The 14,820-nt window shown below is 44.4% G+C and overlaps 2 protein-coding genes across 2 annotated transcripts; one reads left to right on the forward strand and one right to left on the reverse strand.

Moving 5' to 3' along the window:
• Positions 1 to 7,747: 7,747 nt before the first annotated feature.
• LOC131293065 (uncharacterized) lies at positions 7,748 to 9,335 on the forward strand. Its single transcript, XM_058321145.1, is given in 5 exon segments — positions 7,748 to 8,584; positions 8,656 to 8,847; positions 8,901 to 9,017; positions 9,094 to 9,183; positions 9,270 to 9,335. Coding segments are annotated over 5 exon segments (1,302 nt in total).
• A 2,347-nt stretch (positions 9,336 to 11,682) lies between these two features.
• On the reverse strand, positions 11,683 to 14,770 carry LOC131294038 (sorting nexin-2). The gene is made up of 5 exons (XM_058322088.1): positions 14,312 to 14,770; positions 13,701 to 13,822; positions 12,727 to 13,615; positions 12,509 to 12,661; positions 11,683 to 12,430 (listed from the first exon to the last, which is right to left on the reverse strand). The coding sequence occupies exons 1-5, from the start codon at positions 14,438 to 14,440 to the stop codon at positions 12,380 to 12,382; spliced, it is 1,344 nt and encodes a 447-aa protein (XP_058178071.1). The 5' UTR covers positions 14,441 to 14,770; the 3' UTR covers positions 11,683 to 12,379.
• Positions 14,771 to 14,820: the final 50 nt, after the last annotated feature.

Here is a 14,820-nt window from a genome sequence, read left to right on the forward strand (position 1 = left end):
TCAAGGCGGTCCTCTTTGGTGTCGTTCCGTTTCGTTATTATTTCTATTCGACCCAATTAGAAATCAAAATCGCCCTTCTTTACTATTGCTACTTCGTTACCATTATCACACAGGCCGCGCTGTTGGTGATCAATGTGGGTTGGACGTGGAGTTTTGAAACAGAGTGCAACGTTTTAATGCTGATAACTATTGCTACGTACATTTGTGAACCGGTGTTACATTCTCTTCCGGTGTTCTACTTCCTGCAGCATCAGGTGGAAGTGATTGCATTTTTCAACGATCTTAAACAACTTTACCACAACTCGCAGCTAGCTCGATCCGATCGACTGGGAAAGTGGATCTTCAAGTGCTTTAAGTTTAGCTTACTGTATGAAGTGGTGAACGCTATCAACTTGACGGCTTACGGGTTGGTTTCGGAGGATTTTACGCTCGATATTATGCTAGTGTATGTTACGCTGTTATCGTTCATCACATTGTCGAAAGAGATCATGCTACTGATCGTGTACGGTGTGGGACAGTATCTTCTGATGATGGCAGAAACATTCAACGAGTTTGTGGTTACAAGATCGATGAATATAACACGCCGTCGTAGTGGCGAAATGATAAACCTATACAACCACTTATGGAAGTGCTGTGAACGTTTCAACGCGCTATTTGCTGTCGCGATAATATGTTACCTATTAATGGCTTGTTTGCGAGCGATTTCAGTGCTCTACTTACAATCGTCAATACTCTTGCATGCAGAAAAAGAGTTTACTATAGTAGACTTTACTTCTTGGGCAGCGGATATTTCATGGGCCTTGTGGGAAATATTGTCCGTTATGCTGATCATCGGAACATGCTGCCAAATTGTAAATGAGGTAAAGTTAATCACTGTTTATTGATTATACAAAAGTTATTGTTGTTATCGAAAGAGTTTCAAGCCAGTGAAAAAGTTTTAAAACCCCAGAGTTGCATTTTAGCGACCGATCGCACAACTTCGTTTTCCGAGTTTTGTTTTCGTTTGTTTGATCGTACTACGTACATTTTCATTTCTACCACTTCACAAACAATTGATTGCTCGTTGATTCATTATTCGTTTGTTTCATTCAATTAGTTCCCCTTGCATTATTAAACATGGTGGTACTTTCCACAGGTTGGCCAACCATCAATAATAATTAGTTCAGTTCACCTATCAGTTTTTAAATGCAGAATAGTATTTTTTTTCGGAAAGAACTACTTTCCTAGCCGTTTGAAATAAACTTCCTACCCACAAACGGTTTGGAGAGGAACTAGACATCCTCAGTTCATCATTTCTCACTTGTTGTGCAGTGCATAAGGCTATGGGATGGTCCCGTCGTTATTCTTATTTAAGCTGATGTACATTAAAGCAGTGATGTTGGGTGTCGTTCCGTTTCGGTTTCATCTCCATCCGGTCTTGATGGAAGTTAAAGAGACCCTTTTGTGCTATTGCTACCTCGTCAGCGGTATTGGACAGACCTCGCTGATGTTGATTAATTTATCTTGGTCGTGGAATTTTGTTACCGAGTGCAACGTCTTGCGTTTAACCGCTATTGTAACATACTTATGCGAATCACTTTTGCTTGCCCTTCCAGTGTTTAGCGTTCTTTTGCGTCGGAAAGAGGTGGTCCAATTTTTCCACGACCTCGCACAACTTTACTTCAGCCGGCCGTGCGTTGGACGCATTCGGCTGGAAAAGTGGATCCGCAAGTGTTTCAAGTTTAATTTACTGTACGAAATCATGTACACACTCACGATGATGGTGTATGGATTTAGTTCGGAGGATTTTTCACCCGAGATGATGCTGGCGTACGTTCCGGCTGCGTTTATGACCGCTTTCTCGAAGGCGACGGTACTGTTGATCATGTACGGTGTGGGACAGTATCTCCTTCTTGTCACGAAAACATTCAATGAGACGTTAGTTGCTAGTGGATGTACAACGTCCAGGACGATCCAGCTGGGTCAGTATGGATTACCGCAGCTGTACGAACAATTATGGAAGTGCTGTGAATGCTTTAACAAATTTTTTGGTTTTCCGATCACGTGCTATCTTTTACTGGTCTGTATGCACTCCACTACAGTACTCTACACACTATCGTCAATATCGTTGCTTGGTGAAGAAATGGTAACACTGTCGGACTTCATCTTCTGGGTAGAGGAAATCGTTCGCGCTATTTTTGATGTCCTTTACGTCATGGAGATCGTCGGAACGTGTAATCGGGTAAGGGTGGAGGTAAGAAAACATTCCTTTTTAATCAACATGATTGAAAATAACGATCCAGTAACCGGAAACACTAATGTACCAGCTTTTGTTGGTTGATTGGTCATCAATTTTAACGTCCCCAGAATGCTAAAAAAAAAGATATACCCCTTGGTTCACGGTTAGTTTATTGAATTTGCATTATTTAATGGAGTTACCTAATGTCTACAAATAGAAAAGGATGTATTTTTATGCTGAATTATTCCACTTGCATTTCGTGCGTCGTGAATCTTATTAAACGACTCGGTAGTTTGACGGTTGCACGTCCGTTCTATCTAAATGCGACAACTATTCCCTGTTATCACAGTAAAGCTAAGAGATGTGGCTTTTCCTCTTTAAGGTGCTCTACATTAAAGGAGTCCTTTTTGGAGTTATTCCGTTTCGATTCCAACTGTATCCTGCGAAGCTGGAATACAGAACGATTCTACTGTACTATTGCTATATTGTTACAATTGTTGGCCAGCATGCACGTTTGCTGTTGAATTTCGTTTGGGCGTGGAATTATTCGCCAGGATTCACCGTTCTGCGGGTGGCGTCTATTTGCAACTATTTCTTAGAATCAGTGGTACTCGCTCTTCCGGTGCTCTACGTTCTCTCCTATCGGAAGGATGTGATCATATTTTTCAACTTCCTCAAGCAGCTTTACTATTGCCCTCTGCTTACTGGACGTATTCGACTGGAGAAGTGGCTTTGGAAGTGTATTAGTTTCAATCTGCTTTATGACATCGTGTATATTATCACCATGGTGGTTTACGGTGTACTTTCGACCGACTTTCCACCCAAGACTATGGTGGCGTATGTTTCGTGTTTGTATTTAACTACGTTCTCGAAGGCGATGGTGTTCTTGATCATGTATGGCGCTGGGCAGTATCTGTTGATCGTTTGGAAAACAATGAACGACGTCCAACAAACATCCGCACCGTGTGGTTGGAATGAAATTATGTTGCTCTACAACCGACTATGGAAGTGCTGCGAATGCTTCAAGGCGTTGTTTGGCATTCCGATCGTGTGCTACCTCTTGCTGGAGTTCATACACTCGACTGTAACACTGTACACGCTGTCCTCGGTATTTCTCCTGGGAAAAGCTAGCCTTACGCCGATAGAGATAGCTTTGTCAGTCAATGAGTTGTTTTGGGCAGTCTTCGACCTGTTGTACGTGATGGTGATCATTGGAACGTGCAGTCTTATAAAGGATGAGGTAAGATCTTATGTTAATTTCTCAACAATTGCACCCAAAATCCTAAGAGGCTTCGACACCCTATGCCCCGGCCTAGGTTCTACGACATGTCCATCCCAGAAGGACATTTCCAGCAGTTAGTTATAGTTTACTTAATATTCTGGATGGAGGAAATCGTTTCGGGCCATTGTAGATCGTCGGAACGTGTCGCTGGATAAATGAAGTGGTAGGACAATATTTGCGTTCAACCAATATTATTGCGAGTAACGATGATCCACATCATGAATGCATACTAATATACCAGCTGGATTGGATGGTCTTCAATGCCATCGTCTGAACTTGCATTATTGAATAGCTTTGCCTGACGTTTGAATGTACAGGACGATGTATTTTCATACTGAATTATTCAAAGTACATTAGAATTTAAAATGGGTTGGAAAATGTGTCGGTTGAACGATAAAAGTCGAAAAGACCACTCCACTGTTTGCCCAGAGTAAAGCCAAGACATGGTTATGTCACTGGTCCTATTTAAAGTGCTCTACATTAAAGGAGTCCTATTTGGTGTTATTCCGTTTCGATTCCAACTGTATCCTGCGAAGCTGGAATGCAGAACGTTTTTACTGTACTATTGCTATATTGTTACCATCGTTGGCCAGCATGCACGTTTGTTCATGAATTTCTTTTGGGCGTGGAATTATGACCTGGAATGCTTCGTCCTGCGGGCGGCGTCTATTTTCAGCTATTTCTTAGAATCAGTGGTACTCGCTCTTCCGGTGCTCTACGTTCTCTCCCATCGGAAGGACGTGATCGTATTTTTCAACAACCTCAAGCAGCTTTACTCCAGTGCGCTGCTTACTGGACGCGTTCAACTGGAAAGGTGGCTTTGGAAGTGCATTCATTACAATCTATTTTACGACATCATGTACATTGCCACCATGGTGGTCTACGGTATACTCTCGACCGACTTCCCACCCGAGGCTATGGTGGCGTATGTTCCATTTATGTGCTTTACCACACTTTCCAAAGTGATCGTGCTGTTGATCGTGTATGGTACCGGGCAGTATCTGCTGCTCGTTTGGAAAACAATGAACGATGTCCTACTATCAGGCGGTCAAACATCCACGGACCGTGTTTGGAATGAGTTTATGATGCTTTACGGGCAACTGTGGAAGTGCTGCGAATGTTTCAACGCGCTCTTTGGCATTCCGATCTTGTGCTACCTCTTCCTGGTGTTCCTGCACTCGACTGTAACACTGTACACACTGTCGTCGATGTTTCTGCTGGGAAAAGCAGACCTTACACCGCCAGAGATAGTTTTGTCATACGGGGAGATGTTTTGGGCAGTCTTCGACCTGCTGTACGTGATGGTGATCATTGGAACGTGCAGTCTTATAAAGGATGAGGTAAGAATTAATTTTAAATTTTACAGCTATAGTTGCACTTCAATTACTAAAAGGTTTCGTTACCTCGGGGCTGAACCTGAAGAGGTCACTACTTATTACGTAACCATGCGCATTGACCCTTCAGTTGGTTATTCAACAAAGTAATAGGTCTTGAATTATTGAACAACTTTGACACCTAGACAATTATATTGTGCGGGCTATCACGAATCCTGGTGGATGACATGCACCATTTTCGATACATTACCATTCATTATTTCAAAGTCAAAGTTGGGAGATGGACAGCGCGCTTTTCCAGTTTAGATTCCTCTACATAAAGGCAGTCCTGTGGGGTGTTGTTTCGTTTCGGTTTCAGCTCCACCCTGCTGTCACGTTGGAACCGAGAAAGGTTCTGCTGTGTTACTGCTACGTCGTCACCATTTTCGGGCAGTCGGCGCGGGTATTCCTGAATTTATGTTGGCTCCAGAATTACGCCTCCGACTTCTTCGTCCTTAGGACGACAAGTTTTATCCATTACTTCGTGGAATCGATGGTACTCGCATTTCCGGTACTCTATGTTCATTCGTGCCAGGGGGAGATCATAGCATTTTTCAAAAGCTTTAAACAACTTTATTACAGCCCAGCGCTCGCTGGGTACGTTCGGCCGGAAAAGTGGCTTCGCAAGTGCTTAATGTTCAATTTACACTACGAGATCACATGCTCCTGCTCGATGATAGCGGTAGGCTTGTTTTCGAACGGTCTACCTCCAGAGCTCATGGTGGTGTACGTTCCATGTATAGTTCTGACCACGATATCGAAGGGTATCGTGCTGATGATCATGTACGGCGCGGGCCAGTATCTGTGGAACGTGTCGAAAACATTAAATGCGGCTTTGATGGCTCACGGACAGCCATCGTTCGTTGGCTTGCACGGGTTGATGGTGCTGCACGGGCAGCTGTGGAAATGCTGTGAATGTTTCAACGCGCTATTTGGCGTCCCGATCGTGTGCTATCTTCTGCTGGTGTGCATACATACCACCGTCGTGGTCTACACACTCTTGTCCGAGTTTATGCTGGAAAAAGAGAAGTTTACACCGTCAATGGTCGGTTTGATGGCGGAAGAGATTGTTTGGGCGTTATGTGAGCTGTTTTGCATTAAGCTGATCATCGGTACGTGCGTTCTGGTAAAGGATGAGGTAAGATAATGTTAACATTCGTTAAAAAATCGAATCTCAACACAATTATTTTCAGAGCATCGTTCAGGAACGTATACTAATCGTAGAGATGACCGTGCACAATCGTTGGTAGATTGGTAATGGTTCTATAATTTATTTTGTTTTCTATGGACTAGGACAGGGACATCAAAGCGTGCCCATTGACTCATCGTTTGTTTGCTCAATGAGGTATTGTCACTCTTGCATTATTAAAGACTTTCGGCAACTACTACGGCTTGATAAGATATTAAATCTATTACTGTCCCAATCGAGTCCTGAACCATTCTCGACTGGCACTTTCATTAGGTTGAACCGGTGCTCTCGGTCATTGTTTCGACAGTCTCTGCTACGAGATGGTCATGTCACTACTTCTATTTCGTATGTTATACACAAAGGCAGTCCTGTTAGGTGTATTTCCGTTTCGGTACCATCTATATCCGGCCCGGTTAGAGGACAAACCAGTTCTGCTGTACTATTGCTACCTCGTCAGCACCTGCGGTCAGGTTGCGCGCACGCTGCTGAATTTCCTCTGGGCGTGGAATTTCGGTGCCGAATATTTTGTCCTTCGCGCGACGGCTTTTATTACCTACTTCCTAGAGTCGTTGGTCATCGCCTTCCCGGTGTTTTACGTTCTGTCCTGCCAGCAACGTGTGATCGCATTTTTCAACCACCTCAAGCAACTGTTCTTTAACCCGCTGCTCGTCGGTTACGTTCGAATAGATGGGCTGATTCTTAAGTGCTTTAAGTTTAACTTACTGTACGATATCGTGTATATTATCACTACGTCGACTTATGGCGTACTTTCGGGAGACTTTTCACCCGCGCTGATGGTGCTGTACCTTTCGTGTTTGTTTTTGACCACCTTTTCGAAAGCGACCGTGCTGTTGATCGTGTACGCTGCGGTACAGTATCTGTTGACCATTACGGAAACATTTAACAAGGTGTTACTATCAAGTGGATGTACAATCTCCTCGGCAAGACACCCTCGCATGGGCGAGCTGATGGAGTTCTACGGTCAGCTATGGAAGTGCTGTGAGTGTTTCAATGCACTGTTTGGCATCCCGATCGTGTGTTATCTCTTGATGTTATGCCTGCACACGACTGGGGTGTTCTACACGTTTTCTTCGACGTTTCTGCTCGGGAAAGAACCGCTTACAACGACAGACACCGTCGTTTCGGTGGAGGAGATTGTGTGGTCCATATTCGATCTTCTCTACATTATGCACATCGTTGGCAAATGCAGTCTGGTAACAAGTGAGGTAAGATTCAATTTCAAATCAAAATTGTATAACTCCATTGTGTAACTAATGGAATTAACTTCCATTGATTCGACTGTTGTTGTGAAGAGATGGCTATCCAATCATATTAAACATACAATATTCTTCCCCAACTCTGGTGGGCAATTTTTGTGTACATGGAATATCTTTGATTGCATTTACTTATCAAATTACGGACCTGCTTTGCGATACATTTTTAATTAGTGGGCGCATCGGTCGACCGCGTTCATGATGGAAGGTTCGAGTAATTCAATACAGTGTAATTGTGTTTTCCTAATGTCCGCTAGCACAATGCAGCGCATCAACAATCATGGATGTAAGTTGTTCGGAACGACGCAATGGTGTGGTTTTACTTTAACATGAACCTATCGTTAAATTTCCCGCAGTACAGTGTAGGTCGTGAGGCTCGAAAGGTTTGGCCACTATTGCTTACTGTTAACGATGATAGTAGGAGAGAAATCGATCGATCGGTTGCTGCTGTACAGCGCTGTGATCGCCACCTTGAGTGGCATTGTATCCATAACGTACGACAAAAAGGCGAAGGAACTGCGCGTGTCGAAGATATTGGTCGTGTACAGCATTGTGCTGTCCATCGTTTGCAGCGCGCTGTACCAGAGCACTCAGTTTGTGCTGAGCACTGCCCGGTACAAGGGTGGAATTAAGACGACTTCGGTCAACCTGGTGATCAGCGCCATTCAGGGGCAGCTGGTGCTGCAAACGTTCCTGTCATCTGCGATACAGCGCTACCGGAAGCGATACCAAGTTGCCACGCTGTTGAAGGAGCTCTACCAGCTCAAAGTGGAACTGTTTAGCTCCACCGAGCTGGGCATGCGATGGACTAAGGTCCGGATCCTTTGGAAGATCATGCTGAGCCAGCTGATAGTTACGAGCAGCTTCGCGCTGGCTGTCGTCGAGCTGGTTGTGTCGGATCAGGCCAATCTCGATGAGGAACTGCTCTTGCTGTGCGTCTACTACTACCCGATGGTAGCGATCGCTAGCTCCGTGGCACTGCATTACGCTGTCATGATGTTTCTGCAAAATCTGCACTACGCCCTTAACGAGCGGATGAAGCAGTTGCTTTTGGAGCATTCCGCCGGTCCGGACGAATCGGTCCGGGGTTACGTACGAACGCAGCATTCGGTGTACATGCGCAGCAAGCTGAATCACCTTTCCGATGCAAGGGGTCGCATTGCACGTTGCTGCAACAAATCGCATGCGTTTTATGATCAGATGCTAGTGAACTGTTGTTTCCTCTGCATGACATTCATTGTCTCCCAGGTAGTAGCAGGGTAGGGTTCGTTGGAGGCTGGGAAAATAAGTTTGACTCACACACCGTTTAACGTTTGCAGATGTACCATTTCTTTGAAATCTTGTACCTTAACTATCGGGGCCAGACATCAGTGTCGATACCTGGTTTGGCGCACGAATCTCTCACCTGTTTGCTCTGCTTCTACGAACTGTACTGCATTATGAACTCGTGTGAGATGGTGCAGGAGCAGGTTAGTGAAGCCATTTCGCAACCTTTCCTCAACTATATGCGGATCTATGTGGCTTTCGAAAAACATAATCAATTATTCATGTCATTTAAACTTACTGCACAAATAGTATACTATTTATACAAATTTTTCCCTTTCTTCCGTAGTCACGTAAAACACAAAAGCTACTGCTCCGTCTAAACGTTACCAAGATAGATCACAAGCTAAAGGAAAGTGTACGTACCCATGTTTGAGGTCTGCTGCCTTTTCTAACGACATTTTTACTCATACGCACTTCTTACCCTCTTCCAGATCGAGATATTTGCCCTTCAAACACTCCATCAGCCGATCGAGTTTACTGCCTCGCGAATGTTCACATTAGACTATACGGTTCTGTTTTCGGTAAGTCGCATGCGCCTAGAATGGTAAGGAAAATGTGTTAAGGTTAGTTTTTCATCAAGAATCTTTCATTTCCTTTCGTTTCGCAGATTATTGCATCCGTGACGAGCTATCTCATTATCCTGATTCAGTTCGAATTGGCGGTCGAGAAGTGAACAGCATGGTGGACGTGGGGAACTTTCTAAAACTCACTATAATATATTACATTTGACATTGTAGTTTAATTTAAGGAACATGGGAGTTAAGACCGTACGTGCACGTATAAATGAAAATAATATAAAAAGAAAATGGTGTATAGTTCGGATGTGAAATGCAGTTTTACTCGTCGTTTGGAGAAAACTATCAGGATGCAATAAAAGTAAGACGAAGATCTGTAATAGAATATAGATATATATAATGTGTATATATATTTTTTTAAACATAGCTCTTAAAATTATAACAGTTCTCACGTGCTCATTTGTTCTGGCTAGTTCTTGTCTCGTCATTGATTACCGATTGATCGTCATTGATGCCTTGGACCTGTACGTTGAAAAGACGTGTAAATAACTTAACGCATTGATTTGCCAGTGGTCCATTATGTCCATTTGATCATGAGAAGTATGAGACAGCAGGGAAATCATATGAAACAGCAACCAATCCGGCTTCGCTGCTTTTAAAGAAAAGCGCTGACGCTTGAGTTGTGTATTAGTCGAGACAATTTGAAAACATGATTCCAGAACCGGGCTTATCTAGCATACGTAGCTTTGCATAACTATTACAAGACACCAGCGATCGGTCTTTGAATCTTTTCGTTTAATCGTATCTATCCGTCTTGTCTATCATTAGAGCAGCATTCGCGGGGGAAAACATTCCCCTCTCTACAGGCCTCCCTTATTTATAATACATCCGCGTACGACTAAGAACACACTGCTCCTCGACTTGCTTTGCCTACAAATGCCTACAAGAGTTTAGCGCGCGTTCGCGTTTTAGATCAACCACGATCCGCCTTTTGCCAGAGTTACATTATTATTTTTCTTCGTTTGTATGTTTGTCCATAATTACATAAACAGGAACACTGTTAATAAACAATTCAAAAATATATAACACGATATTGGAATGCTAGGAATAACATGATTGGCGTTCTGGTTTAATTCCGTGAAAAGCGTAATGATTTGCTTTAAAAAAATGCTTCACAGTATAATGTCACTGAACATTACCGGGTAGTATTTGCATGTACGAACAGGCAACTAAATTTATTTGATTGTTTCAAGGTGTTTGGGTGCATCGTGATGCGTAGACCCTATGTAGATAATAGATTTGTGAGTTTTATCGCTTCACTTTGGCTGGCTAAGGATGAAATAGAAGCGAATAAACTGAGCGATGATCGATTCCTCTAAACTCTATCTGTTTCAAGGTAGAGAATACCACTGGAATCAGCACAGCACCTGTTTGATGCAGAAATTGTTAGAGAGTAACGCGATCGATACGTTTGGCGGCGAGACGTAGGCGTTTTACGAGTACCATTTAAGCACAGCATTAAAGTAAGGAAATCTTCAAGAATCTTATGCAAAACCATTAGCCTTAACTTGTCCCCGAAAAAAAAACTAAACAACTCAGGGATTGGAAACGGAAAAGTTTTGGAAAGCGTTAACGATCATTTGTTTTTGGTACATTTCCTTCCATTTTAACATTCGTTTTTACGAAATTTTACGCTAATATCAAAAATGATAGAATACAGTGCTGCTCTGTAAACCAAAAACTGGGAAAATAATCGTGTGTATAATGTTTTACCGTTTCGATTTTCCTAAATTATCGCAAATTTAGAAATATCTTTTGTTCAGCAATTCAGTTTGGTCTACGGAAAACCATCAACCACATTCATATCCTGGCAAATGTTGTCTGTTTTTGCTTCAGCCATGATTAAACACTTCGTTACTATAGTTTGTAACGTGTTCTGTTAATGCTTAGAAAAGCCCAATTCAAACAATGCCCTTGAAGTGAAGAATAGTTTCGAGAACATATTTTGTTTACACTGTAGTTCACACGAAAAGCCAAATAAGCCAAACCTTTACTAAACATCAGTAACGTCTGGTGAAGCAAAAACATAACAAGAACGCCTCATTGAAAGAATTTTCGAGCGATCGTAAAGTAGTTGTACACGTCTCGCTTTGGTTCCATTACGTTCCGACTTTGCTATGACCATTATTCGAGAATTTGTTCCACTGCTTCACTAGATTCTTCGCACCTTGTCTTCTTTTGTCTTGGTTATAGCACCACCACGTCCCGGGCAGTCTGAAACCAAAGGCAGACTACTGGGGGGTGGCTGTTCCGAGCAGGGAATAGATATTTACAGTTGGTTTAAAAGTTTGCTAACACACGCAGCAATGCAGCAAAAAGGGCTGACTTAGAAAGGGAGGGGGGAAATACTTGCCACGTTTTCCAGGGAAGATATGTGTGGAACGGTAGAAGCATAATTTTTGGAAAGCCTATTTTCATATTAGCATCACAACAATCGGTCTCATCTATTGCCGAAATGTCGCAGGGAACCGGGCGTTACGAATGTCGAATTGGGATTTTCATGCTTTATAGTTCATAAATTTTGCAACGATATCTCAAAATGCGCTTATCGTTATTTACATATTACATCACTTTTGGTCGATCGATATCATAGTTTTTGTTGTTCAATTGTTCTCTTTTGTTTGCAATTTCACGAGCGATCAAGATTAATAGATAAACTTTTATCGTACGACAAAAAAGGTAAATAAAAGAAAACATCCTATTAGTACCTAGGGAGAGAGAGTTAGAGAGGAAAGAGGAGAATTCCCGTTCGCGGAAGGAAATCACAAAGGTCCCTCACACTTCAGGCGCAATGATCACGCGCACAAAACAATAATTTCATTTCAATTCTACTACTATCAACGCACGCGAGTGTGGACGGTCTCCGGTGGAAAGGTTCAGAACCCGCGCACACAGAACCCAACCATTTCACAAGACGTATCCCACCCTCGAATTCCGGGTGGTCAACAGGGATAAAGTAATCATACCTAAAACATTTCACCAATAGCCAAACATCATCCTCCCCCTCCGGATCGCGCTTATCGTTCTACGATATTCTAGCATTAGAGTCGACCAAGTTTATCGACAGCCGAAGCTTGTCGGTCGTCGGAACGCGCTCGTCATCGGCAAACGGGGTGGGTGGATCCGTAGCGTTCTGTTCCTCTCATGCAATGTCACGGGCCACGGGGACGATGGCCTCCCAGTATTTCATTTGCTGCCGAAGATGATGGACGAAGGAGAGCATTAGAATTGCAGCAAGTTGAAGATATTTGTTTCTTTCCCTCTAGCTTACCTGTTGTTGATGAGCCATTTGGTCCTCCAGATACTTAATGATGGTCGACTTAAAGTCACGCGCACGCGCCAGCTCGAAACGTTCCATTTCCTTCTTGATTTCGCTGGAAATGTTGTCAAACTCCTTCTGGCACCGTTGCACCTTTCCTTCCCACTGCGAACAGACATGAATGGAGTGGTTAAAAGCTCCGAAGGGCGCACCGACAAGGCCTCACTTACCTCTTCCACCTCCTTCTGGGCAAACTCCAGCTTGTCACGACGTTCCTGCAGCTCCAGTTTTGCTTTGTTTTCGCGCTTCTTCGTGAGTTGCATCTGCGCGTGCTGCCAGTTTTGGAACACTTTCACTCGCTCGTGAAACACGTCCTTTATTGCACCGAACAGGCCGATGTAGTCCTTGATTGTCTCCGACAGAATGTACAGGTCCGAGTTTGCCTGCTCCGAGCGGAGCAGCTCCACCTTCTCCTCTACGTCGGCCAGCTGCGAGAGGGCCTGCGACAGTCCGGTGTGCTCCTCGCACGTGCTCAGCAACGCGGCCGACTTGGCAACCCCTCCGGTCAGGGTGGCCAACTCTTTGCGGTGCGTCACCAGCGCCTTGATGGCGGAGTGGAGCTTCTGCATGTTCGCATCGATCGTTTCCACCTCGTTGATCTTATCGTTGAACCACGGATCGTTCTCGTCCATCTTGTACGTTATTTTGTTGACCGTTTCGCCCACCTTGTTGAACAGACGCATCACACCGGCCCCGCTCAGGGCGGCCGTGTTGACCGACCGCGGCAGCTCCTGGTCGCTTTCGAGGAAGTTTACGAAATCCGTATCGAGGCAGAGGACGGGATGTTGGGCGACGCGATTCAGAAAGCGTTCCAACGATGCCCGCCGATTTTCGATCCACTCCAGGTTGACGCCCGTACCCGTATCGGCCTGCGGTTGGCTGCCCATTCGCACCTTCGTCGTGCCGATGATGTTCTTTTCCGGCGCGGGTGGAATGATACGACCCATCCGGAGGTATTTGCTCACGAGCAGATCGTGCAGACCGAGAAAGTCGCTAAAGCGACGCATGGTGAAAAATTGTCGCTTCTTGAACTTCAGAATGTTGGTCTTTGTAGACACCCTGTGTTGCGTGAGGGGGAAGAGCGGAAGAGAGATGCAAATTATGCCACCGAAGGGTGTGAAAGTGAGCTGTAATTAGTACGTACTTGTAAGCTAAATAGGATCCCATTCCGTCTCCCACTTTCTGCGGATCGGAAACGGAGATTTCGATGAATGCATCGCCTGCTTCGTCCGTTGGTACGTCTTCCAGTACCGGCGATAATGGTTCCTATTGGATGGGCAAAACGACAAACAAAAAGAGGATGATAAACCTTTGTCTGCTGCAAATGTTGACGGACGAGTCATAGAGCGAAGGCATAGAAACGCCCATTCGAAAGGAAGGGTTTCTACTGCTAACTTCCTTATCGCAATCTAACGGAATGGCCTCCGTCGATATGGCATTGCAAGATCTCCAGCGAAACTGGGGATGAAAAGGAGCAATGCCGCGCTGATTCATCTTCACATACTATACATGACATCGACACGGCCGGTTCCAAGATGTGCTTATCTGCTGCCAATTATAGTGCACCAGAGCCCAATAACGTAATTCAATCAAATTTAATTTAATATCATAGTATTGGTTCGCGTGGCAAGCCGCGCTGCTGTAGAAAGCGGATGCAGTAGCGACAGAGTTGATAAGAAAGAAAGCAAGGAGAAAAGAGAGCACCCGTCGTCCGTCCGTCCGTCCGCCCAGCGCAATCGAACAGCGAATACGAACCTGTATAGCGGACTCGAAGATATCGTTTTCATTTTCATCGTCCGGCGATGTGATGTCGACATTGTCGAAGGCGGGTTGCGCTCGTGATTTTTCTGTTTCACTGTGATCCATCGTTCCGTTGGTATCCATCTTTTCCGCTGCACTTAGTTGCTTGCTACCTAGCTGCTACTAGATGCTTTATCTTATATTTCAGAACCGTCACAAACTTTGCTTCACACACCACGATGGAGCGAGGGGATTGGGAAGAAAAGTACGCGCGACAAAGAAAGTTGACGATACACCCGAGAAACGCACCGCCTCGGCTGAGGACTATCGTGCCACTTTAACGTCGCTGTTCTGCTTTGGACGGCTACCGTTTTTCCTGCGGATCCCCAGCGTAAACGGGTCGGGTTTGCGTTACTTGCACTTATCTTTTTTCACGCGAACGACGATGATTGGATTCTCCTGCTTGTCGTCAGCAAAAACAAGATACGTCAGATGCTAAACTGCAAAGTGCTCAAGATCAATGG

Source organism: Anopheles ziemanni, chromosome 2 (genome assembly GCF_943734765.1).
Source record: "Anopheles ziemanni chromosome 2, idAnoZiCoDA_A2_x.2, whole genome shotgun sequence".
Taxonomy (NCBI): domain Eukaryota; kingdom Metazoa; phylum Arthropoda; class Insecta; order Diptera; family Culicidae; genus Anopheles; species Anopheles ziemanni.

Excerpts from the sequence above, each read along its gene's own strand:
- LOC131294038 (XM_058322088.1), bottom strand. The coding sequence starts at position 14,440 with ATGGATACCAACGGAACGATGGATCACAGTGAAACAGAAAAATCACGA. Across the intron at positions 13,823-14,311 it reads TCTTCGAGTCCGCTATACAG|GAACCATTATCGCCGGTACT; the intron begins GTTCGTATTCGC and ends CCCATCCAATAG. Across the intron at positions 13,616-13,700 it reads GGATCCTATTTAGCTTACAA|GGTGTCTACAAAGACCAACA; the intron begins GTACGTACTAAT and ends CACGCAACACAG.